We start from the raw sequence: 16,308 nt of genomic DNA on the forward strand, positions 1-16,308 counted from the left end.
TTAAATGATTTGGTCACTTTAAGTTCAAGATTCACGATTTTTATTTGTCAAATTCACAGTTATATACAGTTGAAAGAAAAAGTATGTGTCACCATTTGGCCACCAGGGGTCGCCTGGGGGTCATGTTATACTTAGTTGTTTAGTGATTGCACCTGTGCCTCGTTTGTTGGAGAGTTTTTATTCACCCTGTTATGCCCTTAGTTCTTCCTGTTAAGTTTGTATGTTACTGCCCGTTCCGTGTTACGGTGAGCTCTGTTTTCTCCTGTTGGTTTCAAGATACCCTTTTGTGGATTACCTTTTATGGATGTACTTTTGTTGGATTTATCATTTTGTGGATTATTTTTGAGATGGATTGTACTTGATGGATTATCTTTCTGTTTGACCATAAATCATCCTTTTGCACGCATCATTGAGTCTGCCTCACCTTTTGGGTTCAACCACTTTCCACACCGTCTACCCGAGTGTGTAACGGGTTCTGACAGTATGTGAACCCTTTGGGCTTTCGGGTGGAGGTCAGGACTCTGACTGGGCCACTCCAGAAGGCGTATTTTCTTCTGTTGAAGCCATTCTGTTGTTGATTTACTTCTATGCTTTGGGTCGTTGTCCTGTTGCATCGTCTATCCTCTGTTAAGCTTCAGTTGGCGGACAGATGGTCTTAAGTTTTCCTGCAAAATGTCTTGATAAACTTTGGAATTCATTTTTCCATCGATGACAGTAATCCGTCCAGGGCCTGAGGCAGCAAAGCAGCCCCAAACCATGATGCCCCCTCCACCATATTTCACAGTTGGGATGAGGTTTTGATGTTGGTGTGCTGTGCCTTTTGTTCTCCACACATAGCGTTGTGTGTTCTTTCCAAACAACTCAATTTTGGTTTCATCTGTCCACAGAATGTTTTGCCAGTAGTGCTGTGGAACATCCAGGTGCTCTTTTGCAAACTTCAAACGTGCTGCAATGTTTTTTTTGGACAGCAGTGGCTTCCTCCGTGCTGTCCTCCCATGAAGTCCATTCTTGTTTAATGATTTCCTTATTGTAGATTTGTCAACAAAAATGTTAGCATGTGCCAGAGATTTCTGTAAGTGTTTAGCTGACACTCTAGGATTCTTCTTCACCTCATTGAGCATTCTGCGCTGTGCTCTTGCAGTCATCTTTACAGGACGACCACGCCTAGGGAGTGTAGCAACAGTGCTGAACTTTCTCCATTTGTAGGCAATCTGTCTTACCGTGGACACATGGACATCAAGGCTTTTAGATATACTTTTGCAGCCCTTTCCAGCTTTATGTAAGTCAACAATTCTTGATCGTAGGTCTTCTGAGAGCTCTTTTGTGCGAGGCATGGTTCACATCAGACAACGCTTCTTCAGAACAGCAAACTCAAAACTGGTGTGTTTTTTATTGGACAGGCCAGCTTTAATCAACACATCCAATCTCATCACATTGATTGGACCCCAGGTTGGCTGACTCCTGGCTCCAATGAGCTCTTGGAGAAGTCATTAGACTAGGGTTTCACATACTTTTTCCACCCTGCACTATGAATGTTTACATGTTGTGTTCAATAAAAACATGAAAACGTATAATGTTTGTGCGGTATTAGTTTAAGCAGACTGTGTTTCTCTTTTGTTGTGACTTGAATGAAGATCAGAACACATTTTATGACCAATTTATGAAGAAATCCAAGTAAGCCCAAAGGGTTCACATACTTTTTCTTTCAACTGTATTTTAGTATTAGAGGTAAAATGTTTTAGATAACTTTTTGCTTATATTAATTTTGTTTGTTTGGCACAATCCGCTTTTCCCCTTTATCCTTCCTTTGTGATTGGGTTTTTGCATGATATATATTTTTATTATATTTATTAAACTCTTATTCACTTTATTCAGTGGTCCCTTTTGTTTTCTCACTTCACTCAGTGTTACATGTTGTGTGTCGGATGTGGTTACATATGTTCCCCTCCTAAAAACCTTAGACGGGTACGAGTCATAGGAGGGTCGTAACAGTAAGGTTTTGTGTTTGTGTTTTTATGACATTCCTGCATCTCAAATACTCCACAACCAACCCATGAACATGAATATAGAAGATGATGAACTAAGAATCAGTACATGTGTGACTATCAGAGAGATGATCTTACTTCAGTGTCTCCAGTTTACAGTGAGGATTCTCCAGTACAGTAGAGATCAGCTTCACTCCTGAATCTCCTACATTATTATAAGACACATCCAGATGTCTCAGGTGTGAGGGGTTTGATCTCAGAGCTGAAGTCAGAGCAACACAACCTTCATTTGTGATATTACACAGACTCAACCTGTAGAGAACAATAACACACACTTCAGTCTCTCACTTCAGCAGAATGTCATTATTAAATAAAAATAATGAATATATAAAATAATGTTTTATAAAATGACATCACTAAGATTTACATTTTCATTTGGTCAGAATAAAGTGTCAGAATTTATTACTTGTTCAGATGATTTTTTCAGAACATATGTGTTGTATGATGAACTTCTTACTGTCACATTAATGTACAATAACAGATGGTCTTGAATGTTAAAGTTGTGCTCAGAATCTTTAAAGATCAACACAAACACTCTCACACAGTCTGTTTTGTTGGTCTGTTGGGTCAGATTGTGTTTTTATCACAAGTCAACTGCTCCAGAGTTCATGATCAAGAATGACGAGACACTTTATTTTGGTGTTTTTTTGCTGCGTGACCGAGTGTGATTGTCAGGTTTGACAAATGTTCCTCAGTTATGTCATCAATAAATAAACATTGAAACACACAAGAGTACCTGACACAATGTTTTTAATAATGAATAGAGGAGAAAACCTGTTCATACACAAAATCAGCAAAGAGGAGCTTGTGTCTGATCAGATCACTTCATAACTTTTATGTCCCATAAATTCTGCTTTGTTTTAAAAACACTTGATGTTTTCTGCTACTGTAAGAATCAGTACATGTGTGACTATCAGAGAGATGATCTTACGTCAGTGTCTTCAGTTTACAGTGAGGATTCTCCAGTACAGTAGAGATCAGCTTCACTCCTGAATCTCCTACATTATTATCAGACAGATCCAGATGTCTCAGGTGTGAGGGGTTTGATCTCAGAGCTGAAGTCAGAGCAACACAACCTTCATCTGTGATCTTACAGTGACTCAACCTTTAGAGATAAATGACAAACATTGAGCTAAACATGAAATAAAAGAAGAGGAAATTAAACAATAATAAAATAGACAAATCAGTTTCTCATTGTGTCTTTACTCATATAAACACATGTGAGTGTCATAAGTGTAATATTGTTGTTGTGTTTGTTGTTAAACGCAGATGTTTGATGTTGAAGCTCATGAACATCAGACTGATGAAGAACACTGAAGAGTTTTGAGTTCTTGTTGAAGAACATCACAGTGCTTTAGAGAAACTCCACACAAACAAAACAAAACCTTTGATAACACAAACACTAGATCAACACCATCAAACTGTGATGTGACATCTTAACACTTATCTGATTATAATTCACACATCAGATAAACTGAATAATACACATCAACTCTCTGATGAAAAGATCTGATGCTGACGACACCTGCTGTTTAACATCTACATCTGGGACATTAAACCCTTGATACTCTCTGGGTCAGGATAACAAAATACAATTTACAATTTAAAATAATATCATTAAATAAGTAAGGGATAATCTACAGCCTATATATACACTGGCTGTGTGTTTAATATGAAAGCTTTATTTGATTTCGGGTCTAGAAAGTGAGTGATGGTTACAAGGAATAAAACTGTAACAGTGAAGTGATTGTTGTTAGTGTTACTTACTTCAGTTTTCTTGATTCTTTAATCACAGGCTTCAGTTTCACAAGAACTTTCTTTGCTTTATTTTCACCTCCAATAAATTTCTTCAGATCAAGTTCATCCAAATGCTGTTCAGACATCAACAACACAAAAACTAAAGCTGACCACTGTGAAGAGGAGAGTTTGGAGTGTCCGACTGATTCAGATTTCACATAATGTTGAATCTCCTGCAGCAGTGAATCATCATCCAGTTCATTCAGACAGTGAAACAGATTGATGGATTTCTCTGGAGAGCGAGTGCTCCTGATCTTCTTCTTGATATACTCGACTGTTTTCTCATTGCTGTGAGAGCTTCTTACTGTCTGTGTCATCAAACCTCCTAGAAGATTCTGATTAGACTCCAGAGACAAACCCAGAAGAAAACGAAGAAAAAGATCCAGATGTCCATTTTTGCTCTGTAGAGACTCGTTTACAGCTCTCTGATGCAGCTCAGATATTGACGTCTTTACTTGACGTGATTTTCTAGCTTTATTAAACACATTTGTGTTGTTGTTTGTGATGGAGATGTGAGCATAAAGAGCTGTGAGATGTTCCTGAACGCTCAGATGAACAAAGCAGTAAACTTTCCCCTGATACAAGCCAAACTCCTCTCTGAAGATCTGAGTGCACAATCCTGAGTACACTGATGCTTCTGCTACATCAATGCCACACTCTCTCAGGTCCTCATCATAGAAGATCAGGTTCCCTTTCACAAGCTGCTCAAAAGACAGTTTGGCCAGTTTGAAGATCATGTCTTCATAATTCTTCACTTTCTTCTCATAGTCCTTCTGATGTTTGATGTTTGTCTGAATGATCAGGAAGTGTGTGTACATTTGAGTGAGAGTCTTGGGGATCTCTCCTTCACTCTCTGCTTCACTCAACATTCTCTCTAGAACAGTGGCTGAAATCCAGCAGAACACTGGGATGTGACACATGATGTAGAGGCTCCTGGATGACTTCAGGTGTGAGATGATTCTGTTGTTCAGACTCTCATCACTGATTCTCTTGCTGAAGTATTCCTCCTTCTGTTTGTCAGTGAAGCCTCGTACCTCTGTGACTCGATCAACACACTCAGAGGGGATGAGATCAGCTGCTGCTGGTCTGGAGGTGATCCAGATGAGAGCAGAGGGAAGCAGATTCCCCTTCATGAGGTTTGTCAGGATCACGTCCACTGAGGCTGATTCACTGACATCACACAACCTCACACTGCTGTGAAAATCCAGAGACACACGACACTCATCCAAACCATCAAAGATGAACAACACTTTATATTCACCGCTGGAGATTTCCATTTCTTTTGTCTCTGGGAAGAAAAGATGAAGAAGATGTAAAAGACTGAGTGTTTGGTTCTTCATCAGATTGATCTCTCTGAAAGGAAGTGGAAATATGAGGTGGACGTCCTGATTCTCTTTCCCTTCAGAGAGACTGTTTTTCCAATGCCAGCGACTCCCTTTGTCAGCACACTTCTGATGGGTTTGTCTTGTGCAGGTAAAGCTTTAAAGATGTCATTGCATTTGATTGGTGTGTCCTCTGTTGCTGTTCTCCTGGATTGTGTCTCAATCTGTCTCACCTCATGTTCATTACTGATCTCTCCACTTTCACTCTCTGTGATGTAGAGCTCTGTGTAGATCTCATTCAGCAGTGTTGGGTTTCTTTCATCTGATGTTCCTTCACACAAACACTCAAACTTCTTCCTCAGATTTGTTTTGAATTTGTTGAGGACTTCAGAAAATTGACAATAATAACTGGGAACAGATTATTACAGAAGTACTTTTGAGGAGCCATAAAGAGATAAATCCTTTTTTTTGTTCATACAGTCTCATGTGTGTACAGTTGGTTGATAACAGAACTGTACTATGAAGGTCAACAGACCATCTCACTAAACAACTACTGTATCTATAAAATCTTTAAAAGTTGAGATTTGAGACACTTTTATTTTACCTGGAACTATAGCAGTCACTCTCATCATGTAGATAATTTGTAGACTTAACATTGACAGACCCTTTGCTCTGATCTGCTGAGTCTGATCCAGACAACATGAATGACCTTAAACAGAGTTTAAAGACGGTGAGTCACCATCAAGATGCTTCATATTACTGGACTAGAAAGCTTTTAAGCACATCTTTCACATATTTTTTGAAATCAGGCAATGGGTCTTCATCCTTAAACTGTATTGGTCTGCTCATAGAGCCATCACTTTTCATGGACACACAGCTGATCTCAGGAGAGTTTGATCTCTTCAGTTGGACTGATCTGTAACAATTACCAATCTGTGACATTATACCGCAGGGATTCTTAGTTGTTGTTTATTGCATCAAGCAATTCAGGTTTATTGATATAGCGGGTTTGATACCTATTGATAGTTTAAATTGCTTTACAAAGAAAAACATCCAGCATTACTTTTACAGTTGTACCTTTGATCAGGTGATGCGTCACTGTCCTTAAATTGTATTGGTCTACTCATAGACCCATCACTCTTTATGGACACACAGCTGATCTCAGGTGAGTCTGATCTCTTCTGATCAACTGATCTGTGACAGAACAATATACAGTAGATGTTTGATAACTGAATTTCCTAAACCGTTAACTGTAAACCTAAAACAGTCTCTTATGTTAATTTATAAGCAAGACTAGATATTTATATAGCAAATATCATACAGAACTGTAAATAAAACTGCTCTAGATAGAAATGATAAAAGGTACATAAATATCTCAAATGTCTTTCATACTGAGGTTCATGACAGCAGTTGTAACTTTGAACATTAAATGTGTTTCCATCCTTAAATTCTGTTAGTTTCTCCATAGATCCATCACTCTTCGTAGACACACAGCTGATCTCAGGGGAGTCTGATCTCTTCTGCTCAACTGATTTGTAACAAATAACAGAGACATTAAACAACAGATTTCTGATAACTTGTGTTTTCGATCGTTTGGGTTTGGGCTTGTCAGTTTCTCTCATTCACAGTTAATGTACCGCTACTTGTATTTGATGATTACATTACATTACAACACATAAAATAAGCATATTCCTATAAATAAATGTTTCATAAAAATTAAAAAACATGTAACATTTAATATAAAGGACTACCTTCTAATTTATATGTGTTACATGTTTTTTGTAAAAGTATACGCAACATACAGACTTAAGTATGATAAGATTACCTGAATCCTGAAGAATAATCTCCATCTTTAAATTGTCCATGAATCATTCAGTCATATCAGTCTGCTCTTTACTGATAAAACCTTGTTGAACGAGGAATTGTCTGTGTATCATCACTGAAAAAGTAATTGTTTACGGTATTATAAGACACTTTGATACCGAAGATTGTTTTAAAGAAGTGTGTTTTGCGCAGGTGTGATATGGCTACAGGTAACGACAACACGAAAGGGAATCACGTGATCCGCCATTCCCTAAGTGTTTCGGCTTTCATCATAATTGAAAATCTGTATACAATTCATTATTATTCTAAGTTCATATTACGATAAAAAAATTAAACTGGTTAAGTTGTGTATGTTTGTCTCATTTATATTGATTTACCTCAGGAGCGCACCTGAGGGAGCGGGAGGAGTCTGAGGAAAAAACACTCCTACAAGATCTTGAAAAAATATAAAATCATGTAACGTTAACCACACAAACAATAATATATAAACAATTTTTTATATAACCAAATAAAACAACTAATGAGTTACAATACAACATACCATGTGAATCTATACAACTGCAGACAAACAGCATCCAGCTCGTCCTCGAAAAACCGCTTCTTTAACTGAGAGGTAAGGGAGCTGTCGATCAAAATATCACGAGCCAATGAGAATAGAGCGATTTTAAGGCCCGCCTCTTCGCAGCTTTTCGTCACTCAGTGGTCTCGCCTCAATCTCTCCACTTTATCTTTTCTTTCTCCCTCTGTGATTAAAGTTCTGTAGTGTTGGGTTTGACGTTACCTTACACTCAAACTTCTCCCTCAGATTTGATCTTTCGTTCATGGTGAAAATCATCAACGACCCATATTAGCAATAAAAAGTTTGGTTATAAGTTTAATTAAATGGGTAATGCAAGTTTAACCACCCTCATCTTCATCAAAATGAGCCAAGTTAGATGGATAGATGTAAAAAATCTCAAGCTATAATTTCCATCAATAAGTCTACACACATTATCTGGTGACTTAAAACAGTAACATCACTAGGTGCATATATAAGAAGCAGTCTGCAGGTGGCGCTATAGCGTCTCTGTCTCTATTTCTCGTCCACTCGTCACTCGCAGAAGAAGAAACCGCATCAGAAGTGTCGGGTTTTGTCAGGAGAAACAGCCGCATTAAATCATGGAGGAAACCGCCAAGAAAGAGAAAAAACAGGCCGAAGTAACAGAAGAGAAGGACAAAAAACCTGCGGGAAAAGAGAAAGAGAAGAAAGAAGAACAGGAGCTGGTGAGAGAGAGAGAGAAATAAACGCGTTACACACAGTTGCTGAATCCGCCTGAGTCACTGCAGGCCAGATCCTCGCACACACTCATTCACAACATTCATTCACATTAACTCTTCACTTATTTAAGATTCAATCAGTATTGCTGTTATGATACGCGTTCAATACAAAATATTTTAAAACATCATATCTCAGACGATTAAATTAAAAGCAGGTGACGGTATGTCGCTACGCCAATGTAAATGATGTTTTACTTTTACATATAGACATTTGAAACAGGATTTTATTAAATGTATAATATGTGTGGACTGTATAACGAGTCTATATGAATGTGTGTGTTTAGAGAGTTTGTGTGTATGTGTAAATGTTGATGTACGGATTGTGTGTGTGGACTTGGTTTATATATGTTAGTGGGGACTAAAATTAAGGTCCCCACTGGGACAAAAGCTGTACGATCATTTTTGAAAATCAAGTGCAATGTTTTCTACGATCTTTAGGGGTGGGTTAGGGGATAAAATATACAGTATGTACAGTATACAACTCATTACGCCTATGGATTGTCCCAACGGAGATAATAAATCATACATGTGTGTATATATATATATTTACAGTCTTGTAGGATGTTCAGTGGGTAAATTCATTCATATGATGTGTTTTTTGACAGTCAGAGGAGGACAAACAGCTGCAGGATGAATTGGAGTTGCTGGTGGAGAGACTTGGTGTAAGTTCAGTTCATTACTGCTGATGTTTCATTTACAAACGTTTGTGTAACAGCTGTTTCAAAACAACAAGACATCTTAATTCACCGTTGTTAACTTTCTTAAACATTTCTGACATCAGTGATATAAGTTGAAAACTTTTTCAACAAAATGTCTTTTGACCATTAAGTTTGTTTTGGTTCTGGGAGAACTGTTTTTCAACAGAACATGTTCATTGAAGAATATAAATGCCCTGTGAATGCCATTTTTATTAAGACTTTAAAGCCAGTTCCTCTCTTTTATAATAAATTCAGTCCATAAACTGGTGAGAAATCAGATGACATGCATTTTCTCTGTCTCTGTTTCTCAGGAGAAGGACACATCTCTGCACCGCCCTGCTCTTGAAGAACTGCGTCGTCAGATCCGCTCGTCTACGACGTCCATGACCTCCGTGCCGAAACCTCTCAAATTCCTGCGACCCCATTACGCCAAACTCAAAGAGATCTACCAGAACATGACCGCAGGGGAGAACCAGGTGTGTTTGTGATGTTCACAAAATTATCTTCACACAGATCAAAGTTTTGTTATTAATAGATTTCATGAGAATAATTTATGCAGTGTCTAACAGCTGTCTCTGCTTGACAGCATTTCTGTGCTGATGTGGTGTCTGTGCTCGCCATGACCATGAGCTCTGAGAGAGAGTGTCTCAAATATCGTCTGCTGGGCTCACAGGAGGAGCTCGCCTCATGGGGTCATGAATACGTCAGGTACAGCTGTACGATATCAAAGAGAAATGTAACCAGAGACCAAATAATAAAAACTTAAGAAATGTTATGTGATTATCTAAAATCAGACGTCTCATTTACTTGATACGCTTTTTTTAAGTTAAACCTCAAGATGGTCTGTTCATCCTAAAGAACACTTCTTTCATCATGTGTGTTTCTAGGCATCTGGCAGGAGAGGTCGCTAAGGAATGGCAGGAGATTGAGGAAGGCGATAAATCCCAACAGGAGCTTCTGTTGAAGCTCGTGAAAGAGATCGTTCCGTATAACATGGCCCATAATGCCGAGCACGAGGCCTGTGACCTCCTCATGGAGATCGAACGACTAGACATGCTGGAATTGTACATAGATGAAAATGCATATGCTAAAGTCTGCCTTTACCTGACCAGGTGAGTGTCACGCTTACTCACAATCCCTCCCAACTCGCATCTTTGAGTTTCCTCACTGTTCTGATCTCTCTGACTCTCCAGTTGTGTGAGTTACGTCCCCGAGCCAGAGAACTCGGCTCTGTTGAAAAGCTCTCTCAGCATCTTCCGTAAATTCAACCGTTACCCAGAAGCCCTCAGACTGGCGCTGATGCTTAATGACGTGGAGCTGGTAGAAAACATCTTCACTTCCTGCAAGGACATGTATGAAACACACAAACACAAACATCACTTAAAGGCCCATTCCACCAAATCGGTTCCTTTTGCTTGTTGTAACTCTAAATTAAAACTTAACTTCAAAATGTCATGTTTTACAATGTTTATACGTGGATGATGGATGCATTACTCATTATATAAGGAACAGAACAGAGGTTTTAAGCATAAAATTAGCAAATACATGAAATGTAGCCGCATGCTGTACATGCTAATAGTACACAGAAACTCCGAAAATTCTAGTGAATTACGCGAATTTTACACTAAACAAATGAGGTCTAAGGAAAAATTTAGGAAACAGGAGAGTATTTTCAAATCGACGCTCACAGTTGTCATTACAATATCATCCAATTTGTAAAAACGAAATTGAGTGACGTTATCTTTGCTCTTCCCATGGCCTTCAAAAGATCCTACTGATGCAACTTCCTGTTGGAAAAACTAAATTCCAAAATTTTTCAGAGAGGTGTTAGGGTAACAGTACTGAGTGAAAACCAGGGAACATGACTAAAATGTGTTTTATATATAAATATTATTTTAATAAATGTATTTAAACCAAAGATGATATATGGAGTAAACAACAATGCAAATTATAAAAAAAAGAATTTACTCATTATACTTTATGGTGGAGTGGAGTTTTTGACACTGGGGACAAGCAATAAACGCTATTTTTCAGTGTTTAAGGTAGTTTTTATTTCAATCTTTTAAATGTTACAGCTTAAATTGGCAGTTAGAATAGTATGTAGAACACTTAATAATAAATAATAAAATGTATTTTTGAAATACTTTTCATGCATATTTTTACATTTAAAGTCTTTGGGACCGAAATGGCACTAGTTCGGTGGAATGGCCTAAAAGATCTTGGTACACTTTGTTATGGGCGTCTTTGAAAACAGAGCTGTTAATTTCTATAAAGACATATTTTTTCAACCCTTCTTCCTACATGATAATCATTTACTCTTGAAGACTTTAAGACTCATAAATGCCTGATGCTGAAGTTTAACATGTGCCTCGGATGTGTGTGTGTAGTGTCATTCAGAAACAGATGGCGTTTATGTTGGGTCGACACGGCATGTTCTTAGAGCTCAATGAAGACGTGGATGATTATGAAGATCTGACGGAGATCATGTCTAATGTGCAGCTCAACAGTAACTTCCTGGCGCTTGCTAGAGAGGTACGCACCTGCGCGGAAAAATCTCGAAAAATCGATATTGTTACATATTTATGTGTACATCTACTGACTTTTACTTTTCCCCTTCACAGTTGGATATCATGGAGCCTAAAGTTCCAGACGACATCTACAAAACCCATCTGGAGAACAACAGTGAGGACTTTTTCGCATCCCCTCTGGATCATGCCACTGTTTGTCAGGTGTTTGACTCTCTGTCTGTTTCTCTCAGGGTTTGGAGGCAGTGGATCACAGGTGGACTCCGCTCGCATGAATCTGGCCTCTTCGTTCGTCAACGGCTTCGTCAACGCGGCGTTCGGTCAAGACAAACTGCTCACGGAAGATGGAAACAAGTGGCTGTACAAGAACAAGGACCACGGTGAGAACTGCTTCAACTCCATCTCAGCTCCTGTGTCACTGATTTTACTGTGAATAAGTCATCTGTAATAACGCAGAAAATAAATGTAATAGCTGCTTTGAAACTTTTTAACTGTGTGTTGCAGGCATGCTCAGTGCCGCGGCGTCTCTGGGAATGATTCTGCTGTGGGATGTGGATGGAGGTTTAACACAAATCGATAAATATCTGTATTCGTCTGAAGACTACATCAAGGTACACACACACTCTATCACACACACAAACACACACAGAGTTTCTGGTGTTTGTGTTCTGACTGGTATTCGTGTTCATCTCTCTTCAGTCAGGGGCACTGTTGGCGTGTGGTATTGTGAATTCCGGTGTTCGTAACGAATGTGACCCGGCGCTGGCTCTGCTGTCCGATTACGTCCTGCACAACAGCAACATCATGAGGATCGGAGCCATTTTTGGGTAATTTATCAAACATTGATTCATTCAGAGACAGCATGAAGACGTGACTATGAGCATGACACCTGTCGCTGTGTTTGTGTGTGTAGGCTCGGCCTGGCATACGCCGGTTCTAACAGAGAGGATGTTCTCTCACTTCTGCTTCCAGTCATGGGAGACTCAAAATCCAGCATGGAGGTGAGTGAGAGTCCATCAGGTTCCTCATTGATGAAACACTGTGGTTCTGTGTTTGACTCGTCTGTGTGTGTGTGTGTGAACAGGTGGCTGGAGTGACGGCGCTGGCGTGTGGAATGATCGCCGTGGGCTCCTGTAATGGTGATGTCACTTCCACTATCCTGCAGACCATCATGGAGAAGAGCGAGCAGGAACTGAAGGACACTTATGCACGCTGGCTGCCTCTCGGTCTCGGACTCAATCACCTCGGTGAGACCAAACACATCACTTTGAATCAGTAGATACACTTGATTGTCCCTCTCCAGTAGGCTCACTGTCACTTCCTTTACTGAACATCACAGAGCCCTTTAGAATCCGTGAAACAAAAGATGTCTGGGCCATGATTGGCTGACAAACGATTGTTAAACGGGGCATGATCTATTGCGAAACAAAGCATTTCAGCTGAATAATATAGCTATGAACGTTTTTATGATAATCCGATCAGTTAAGCTGCCAAGGTGTTTTCTTTTGCTAAATTTGATAATTTTTCCCTTTGGGCATGGTTCAGGTTGACCCCTTAAATGCTGCTTGCAGCTATATTTGTATTTTAAATTGTTCAGTTTTATAACATTTAGCTCATAATATGTAATACTATTGTATTGTGAACCCAGCGTGTCCTTGCGCTTCTGATGACAAATGTTTGGATCGATTGTGTTTGTGCAGGTAAAGGTGAGGCGATTGAGACGACTCTCGCCGCTCTGCAGGTGGTACCTGAACCCTACCGCAGTTTTGCCAACACATTGGTGGACATCTGCGCATACGCAGGTGAGTGAAGAACTTCTCCATAGGCTGCAAATAGCAAACCCTATTAAACACCAATGGTTTGGGGTGTCAGTGATCATGTCTTATGCGTTTCTCATTGTGTCTCAGGTTCTGGTAACGTTCTGAAGGTTCAACAGCTGTTGCACATCTGCAGCGAGCACTATGACAATAAAGACAAGGATGAAGACAAAGACAAGAAAGACAAAAAAGATAAAGATAAGAAAGAGGCTGCATCAGATATGGGCTCCCACCAGGTTTGTGTGTCTCTTGCTCTCACTTTCTGTGTGTGTGTGTGTCTCAGCAGCATTTTATTTTGTGAGTTTGTCAAACATCTCACTCTTCTCTCTGCTGCCCCCTGTAGGGTGTGGCGGTGTTGGGTATCGCTCTCATCGCTATGGGTGAGGAGATCGGTTCAGAAATGGCTCTGCGAACATTTGGTCATCTGGTGAGTCACTGTCAATATCACACCAGCTGCTCTCACATGTTGAAACCCCGAAACATCTTTTAAACATGCCGCACGCGACTATATGATATATCACATGTTTATAAAACAAATTTCCACCTGTTAGCAATTTCAAATGGAGCCAAATCATGAACATTGTGCTTATGCTGTGATTAGCATCAAGACATCCAGCGTTCCATCCATAATATTTTTTCATTTTCTCTGTCTTATCTGGCGTGCAGTTGCGTTACGGAGAGCCGGCGTTAAGGAGAGCTGTGCCATTAGCACTCGCCCTGATCTCTGTGTCAAACCCGAGACTGAACATTCTGGACACCCTCAGCAAGTTCTCACACGACGCCGACCCAGAAGTGTCCCACAACTCCATCTTTGCCATGGGAATGGTCGGCAGCGGTCAGTCAACAGTTTATGTGCCTTTGAACGATTTATATTTAAAAAATGTGGTACAGCATTGATTACCTCACGGAGTTCTTCAGCCATTCAGAATGTTTTGGATTTCTTCCACAGGCACGAATAACGCACGTTTGGCTGCAATGCTCAGACAGTTGGCGCAGTATCACGCCAAAGACCCCAACAACCTCTTCATGGTCCGACTCGCACAGGTGGGCCACAGAAATGACTGAATGTGCTTAAAGAGCCAAAATACTAATTCTGTCATCATTTGTTCATCCTCAAACCTGTGCGAGAATCCTTCTTCAGTGGAGCACAAAAGAAGATATTTTGAGAAGTGTATTCATGCAATGGGAGTCAGTGGAGTTCAGTGTTGTTTAATAATTGACATTCTTCAAAGTATCTTCTTTTGTGTTCCGCAGAAGAAAGAAAGTTATAAAGGTTTAGAACGTTCAGTAATGATGTTGATGTATTTTCTTATCAAAATCTGATTTCTTATGCATCACTTCTAGTAATTTTTGGGTGAAACATATCCAGGATTCTCTGTCGTTCATCATGACTGGCTGATGTTTAACTGTGTTTGTGTGTTTCTCAGGGTCTCACTCATTTGGGTAAAGGTACATTAACGCTGTGTCCGTACCATAGCGATCGACAGCTCATGAGTCAGGTGGCTGTCGCTGGACTCCTCACCGTTCTGGTGTCATTCCTCGACGTGAAAAACAGTACGAGCTTCATTTGTTCATTGACTCTGTACATTTGTATGTTTACTGCACATGTTAAAATTCTCTTTCTCTGCAGTAATACTCGGCAAGTCTCATTACGTCCTGTACGGGCTGGTGGCGGCGATGCAGCCGCGTATGTTGGTCACGTTTGACGAAGAGCTCCGACCTCTCCCGGTGTCTGTCCGTGTCGGCCAGGTTTGTTATGTTCACGTGTCACATGACCAAACTACAACTTCTTTATCAAGAAGTAATGATTTTCTCTCTCTGTAGGCTGTTGATGTGGTGGGTCAGGCGGGTAAACCCAAGGCCATCACAGGTTTTCAGACTCACACCACACCAGTGTTGCTTGCTCATGGCGAGAGAGCAGAACTGGCCACAGAGGAGTACTGCCCTGTCACGGCTATTCTCGAGGGCTTCGTCATACTGCGCAAAAACCCCAACTATGACGCCTAGACGCTCAGACGGACGCGCATGGCAACGGGGACCTCTGACACACCTGTAAAATATTTTGCGACGCCTCACGCTCTGAACCCGTCTGTCTCTCGGATGACAAGACTGTTTCCTTCACGACAACAGCACATAGTTCCTGATGTTTCTCTCTCTGTTTTGTCATTTTGTAATTAGAGCATGACAGGAGCGTGACTTTGTTTCATCCTGCTTAACAGTTTTCTCCTTTTTTGAGTTGTTTTTCTTACTTGTTCTGTGGAAAGGTTGAGATACGAAAATAAAATAATTGTGGTCAATTTAGTTGTTTGTTCTTGTTTTCTTATGTATTTTTATTTTCCTGTTTGCTACAATATCACAAAATTACATGTGATATAAACATGATTTTGTTGAAGTTTTAAAAAGATTTTCTAGAAAAAACCTATGATATTTTAGCAAATCCCACATGAAACAACTAGTATACTTCACTCTGGTAAATTGTGGATAAATTCATTGTGCTTTTTAATCTTACGATGGTAAACTACATTTCTTACTAAGTTTGATACTAGTGTTCATTAACAAAGTGTAGAAATGCTAGTTTACTTTGTTAAACACTGAAGTATGTACTACAGTATTTTTAAGTGTGACGATCTTCGCACTAAAATGTATTTAAAAAAATGATAATAATGACCTCGATACGGTTCTGTTCAGCTTTCAGGAACAATGCTGTACACTTATAAATATACTGAAAAAGAAAGTGTTAAAAGAAAGACTATTATTTTAATCTTTTAATCATCTTTAGTAATAAATGTATTTTTAAATTCGTTTTTTTAAGTACGTTGAAGCTGACGTAATCAAGGCCACGCCTCTACAATCCTCAACCAATCAGAATGCGGCTAAATATTAATTAAACTTCGGTGTTAATGCAATTAAATTAAAGCTTGAACCGATAGATATTTTTTTATAATAGATGAATCTTCAATAGA

General features: G+C 39.5%; 1 protein-coding gene and 1 pseudogene across 1 annotated transcript; one reads left to right on the forward strand and one right to left on the reverse strand.

The window, feature by feature from the left end:
• Window positions 1-81: 81 nt before the first annotated feature.
• Window positions 82-6,417, reverse strand: LOC130429048 (NACHT, LRR and PYD domains-containing protein 3-like; annotated as a pseudogene).
• Window positions 6,418-8,082: 1,665 nt separating this feature from the next.
• Window positions 8,083-15,646, forward strand: LOC130429264 (26S proteasome non-ATPase regulatory subunit 2). Its single transcript, XM_056757727.1, has 21 exons — window positions 8,083-8,251; window positions 8,911-8,967; window positions 9,315-9,479; window positions 9,590-9,711; window positions 9,891-10,115; window positions 10,197-10,355; window positions 11,391-11,535; window positions 11,625-11,685; window positions 11,762-11,908; window positions 12,033-12,139; window positions 12,228-12,355; window positions 12,442-12,529; window positions 12,613-12,775; window positions 13,229-13,330; window positions 13,436-13,581; window positions 13,689-13,772; window positions 14,012-14,180; window positions 14,295-14,389; window positions 14,773-14,899; window positions 14,976-15,094; window positions 15,170-15,646. The coding sequence occupies exons 1-21, from the start codon at window positions 8,147-8,149 to the stop codon at window positions 15,350-15,352; spliced, it is 2,697 nt and encodes an 898-aa protein (XP_056613705.1). The 5' UTR covers window positions 8,083-8,146; the 3' UTR covers window positions 15,353-15,646.
• The last annotated feature ends 662 nt before the right edge of the window (window positions 15,647-16,308 follow it).

Source organism: Triplophysa dalaica, chromosome 9 (genome assembly GCF_015846415.1).
Source record: "Triplophysa dalaica isolate WHDGS20190420 chromosome 9, ASM1584641v1, whole genome shotgun sequence".
Classification (NCBI taxonomy): domain Eukaryota; kingdom Metazoa; phylum Chordata; class Actinopteri; order Cypriniformes; family Nemacheilidae; genus Triplophysa; species Triplophysa dalaica.

What these genes read in the sequence shown, in the direction of transcription:
- LOC130429264 (XM_056757727.1), top strand. Translation starts at nt 8,147, where the DNA reads ATGGAGGAAACCGCCAAGAAAGAGAAAAAACAGGCCGAAGTAACAGAA. An exon ending in TGGGGTCATGAATACGTCAG is followed by an intron (nt 9,712 to 9,890) that starts GTACAGCTGTAC and finishes GTGTGTTTCTAG; the next exon opens with GCATCTGGCAGGAGAGGTCG. An exon ending in CAGATATGGGCTCCCACCAG is followed by an intron (nt 13,582 to 13,688) that starts GTTTGTGTGTCT and finishes TGCCCCCTGTAG; the next exon opens with GGTGTGGCGGTGTTGGGTAT.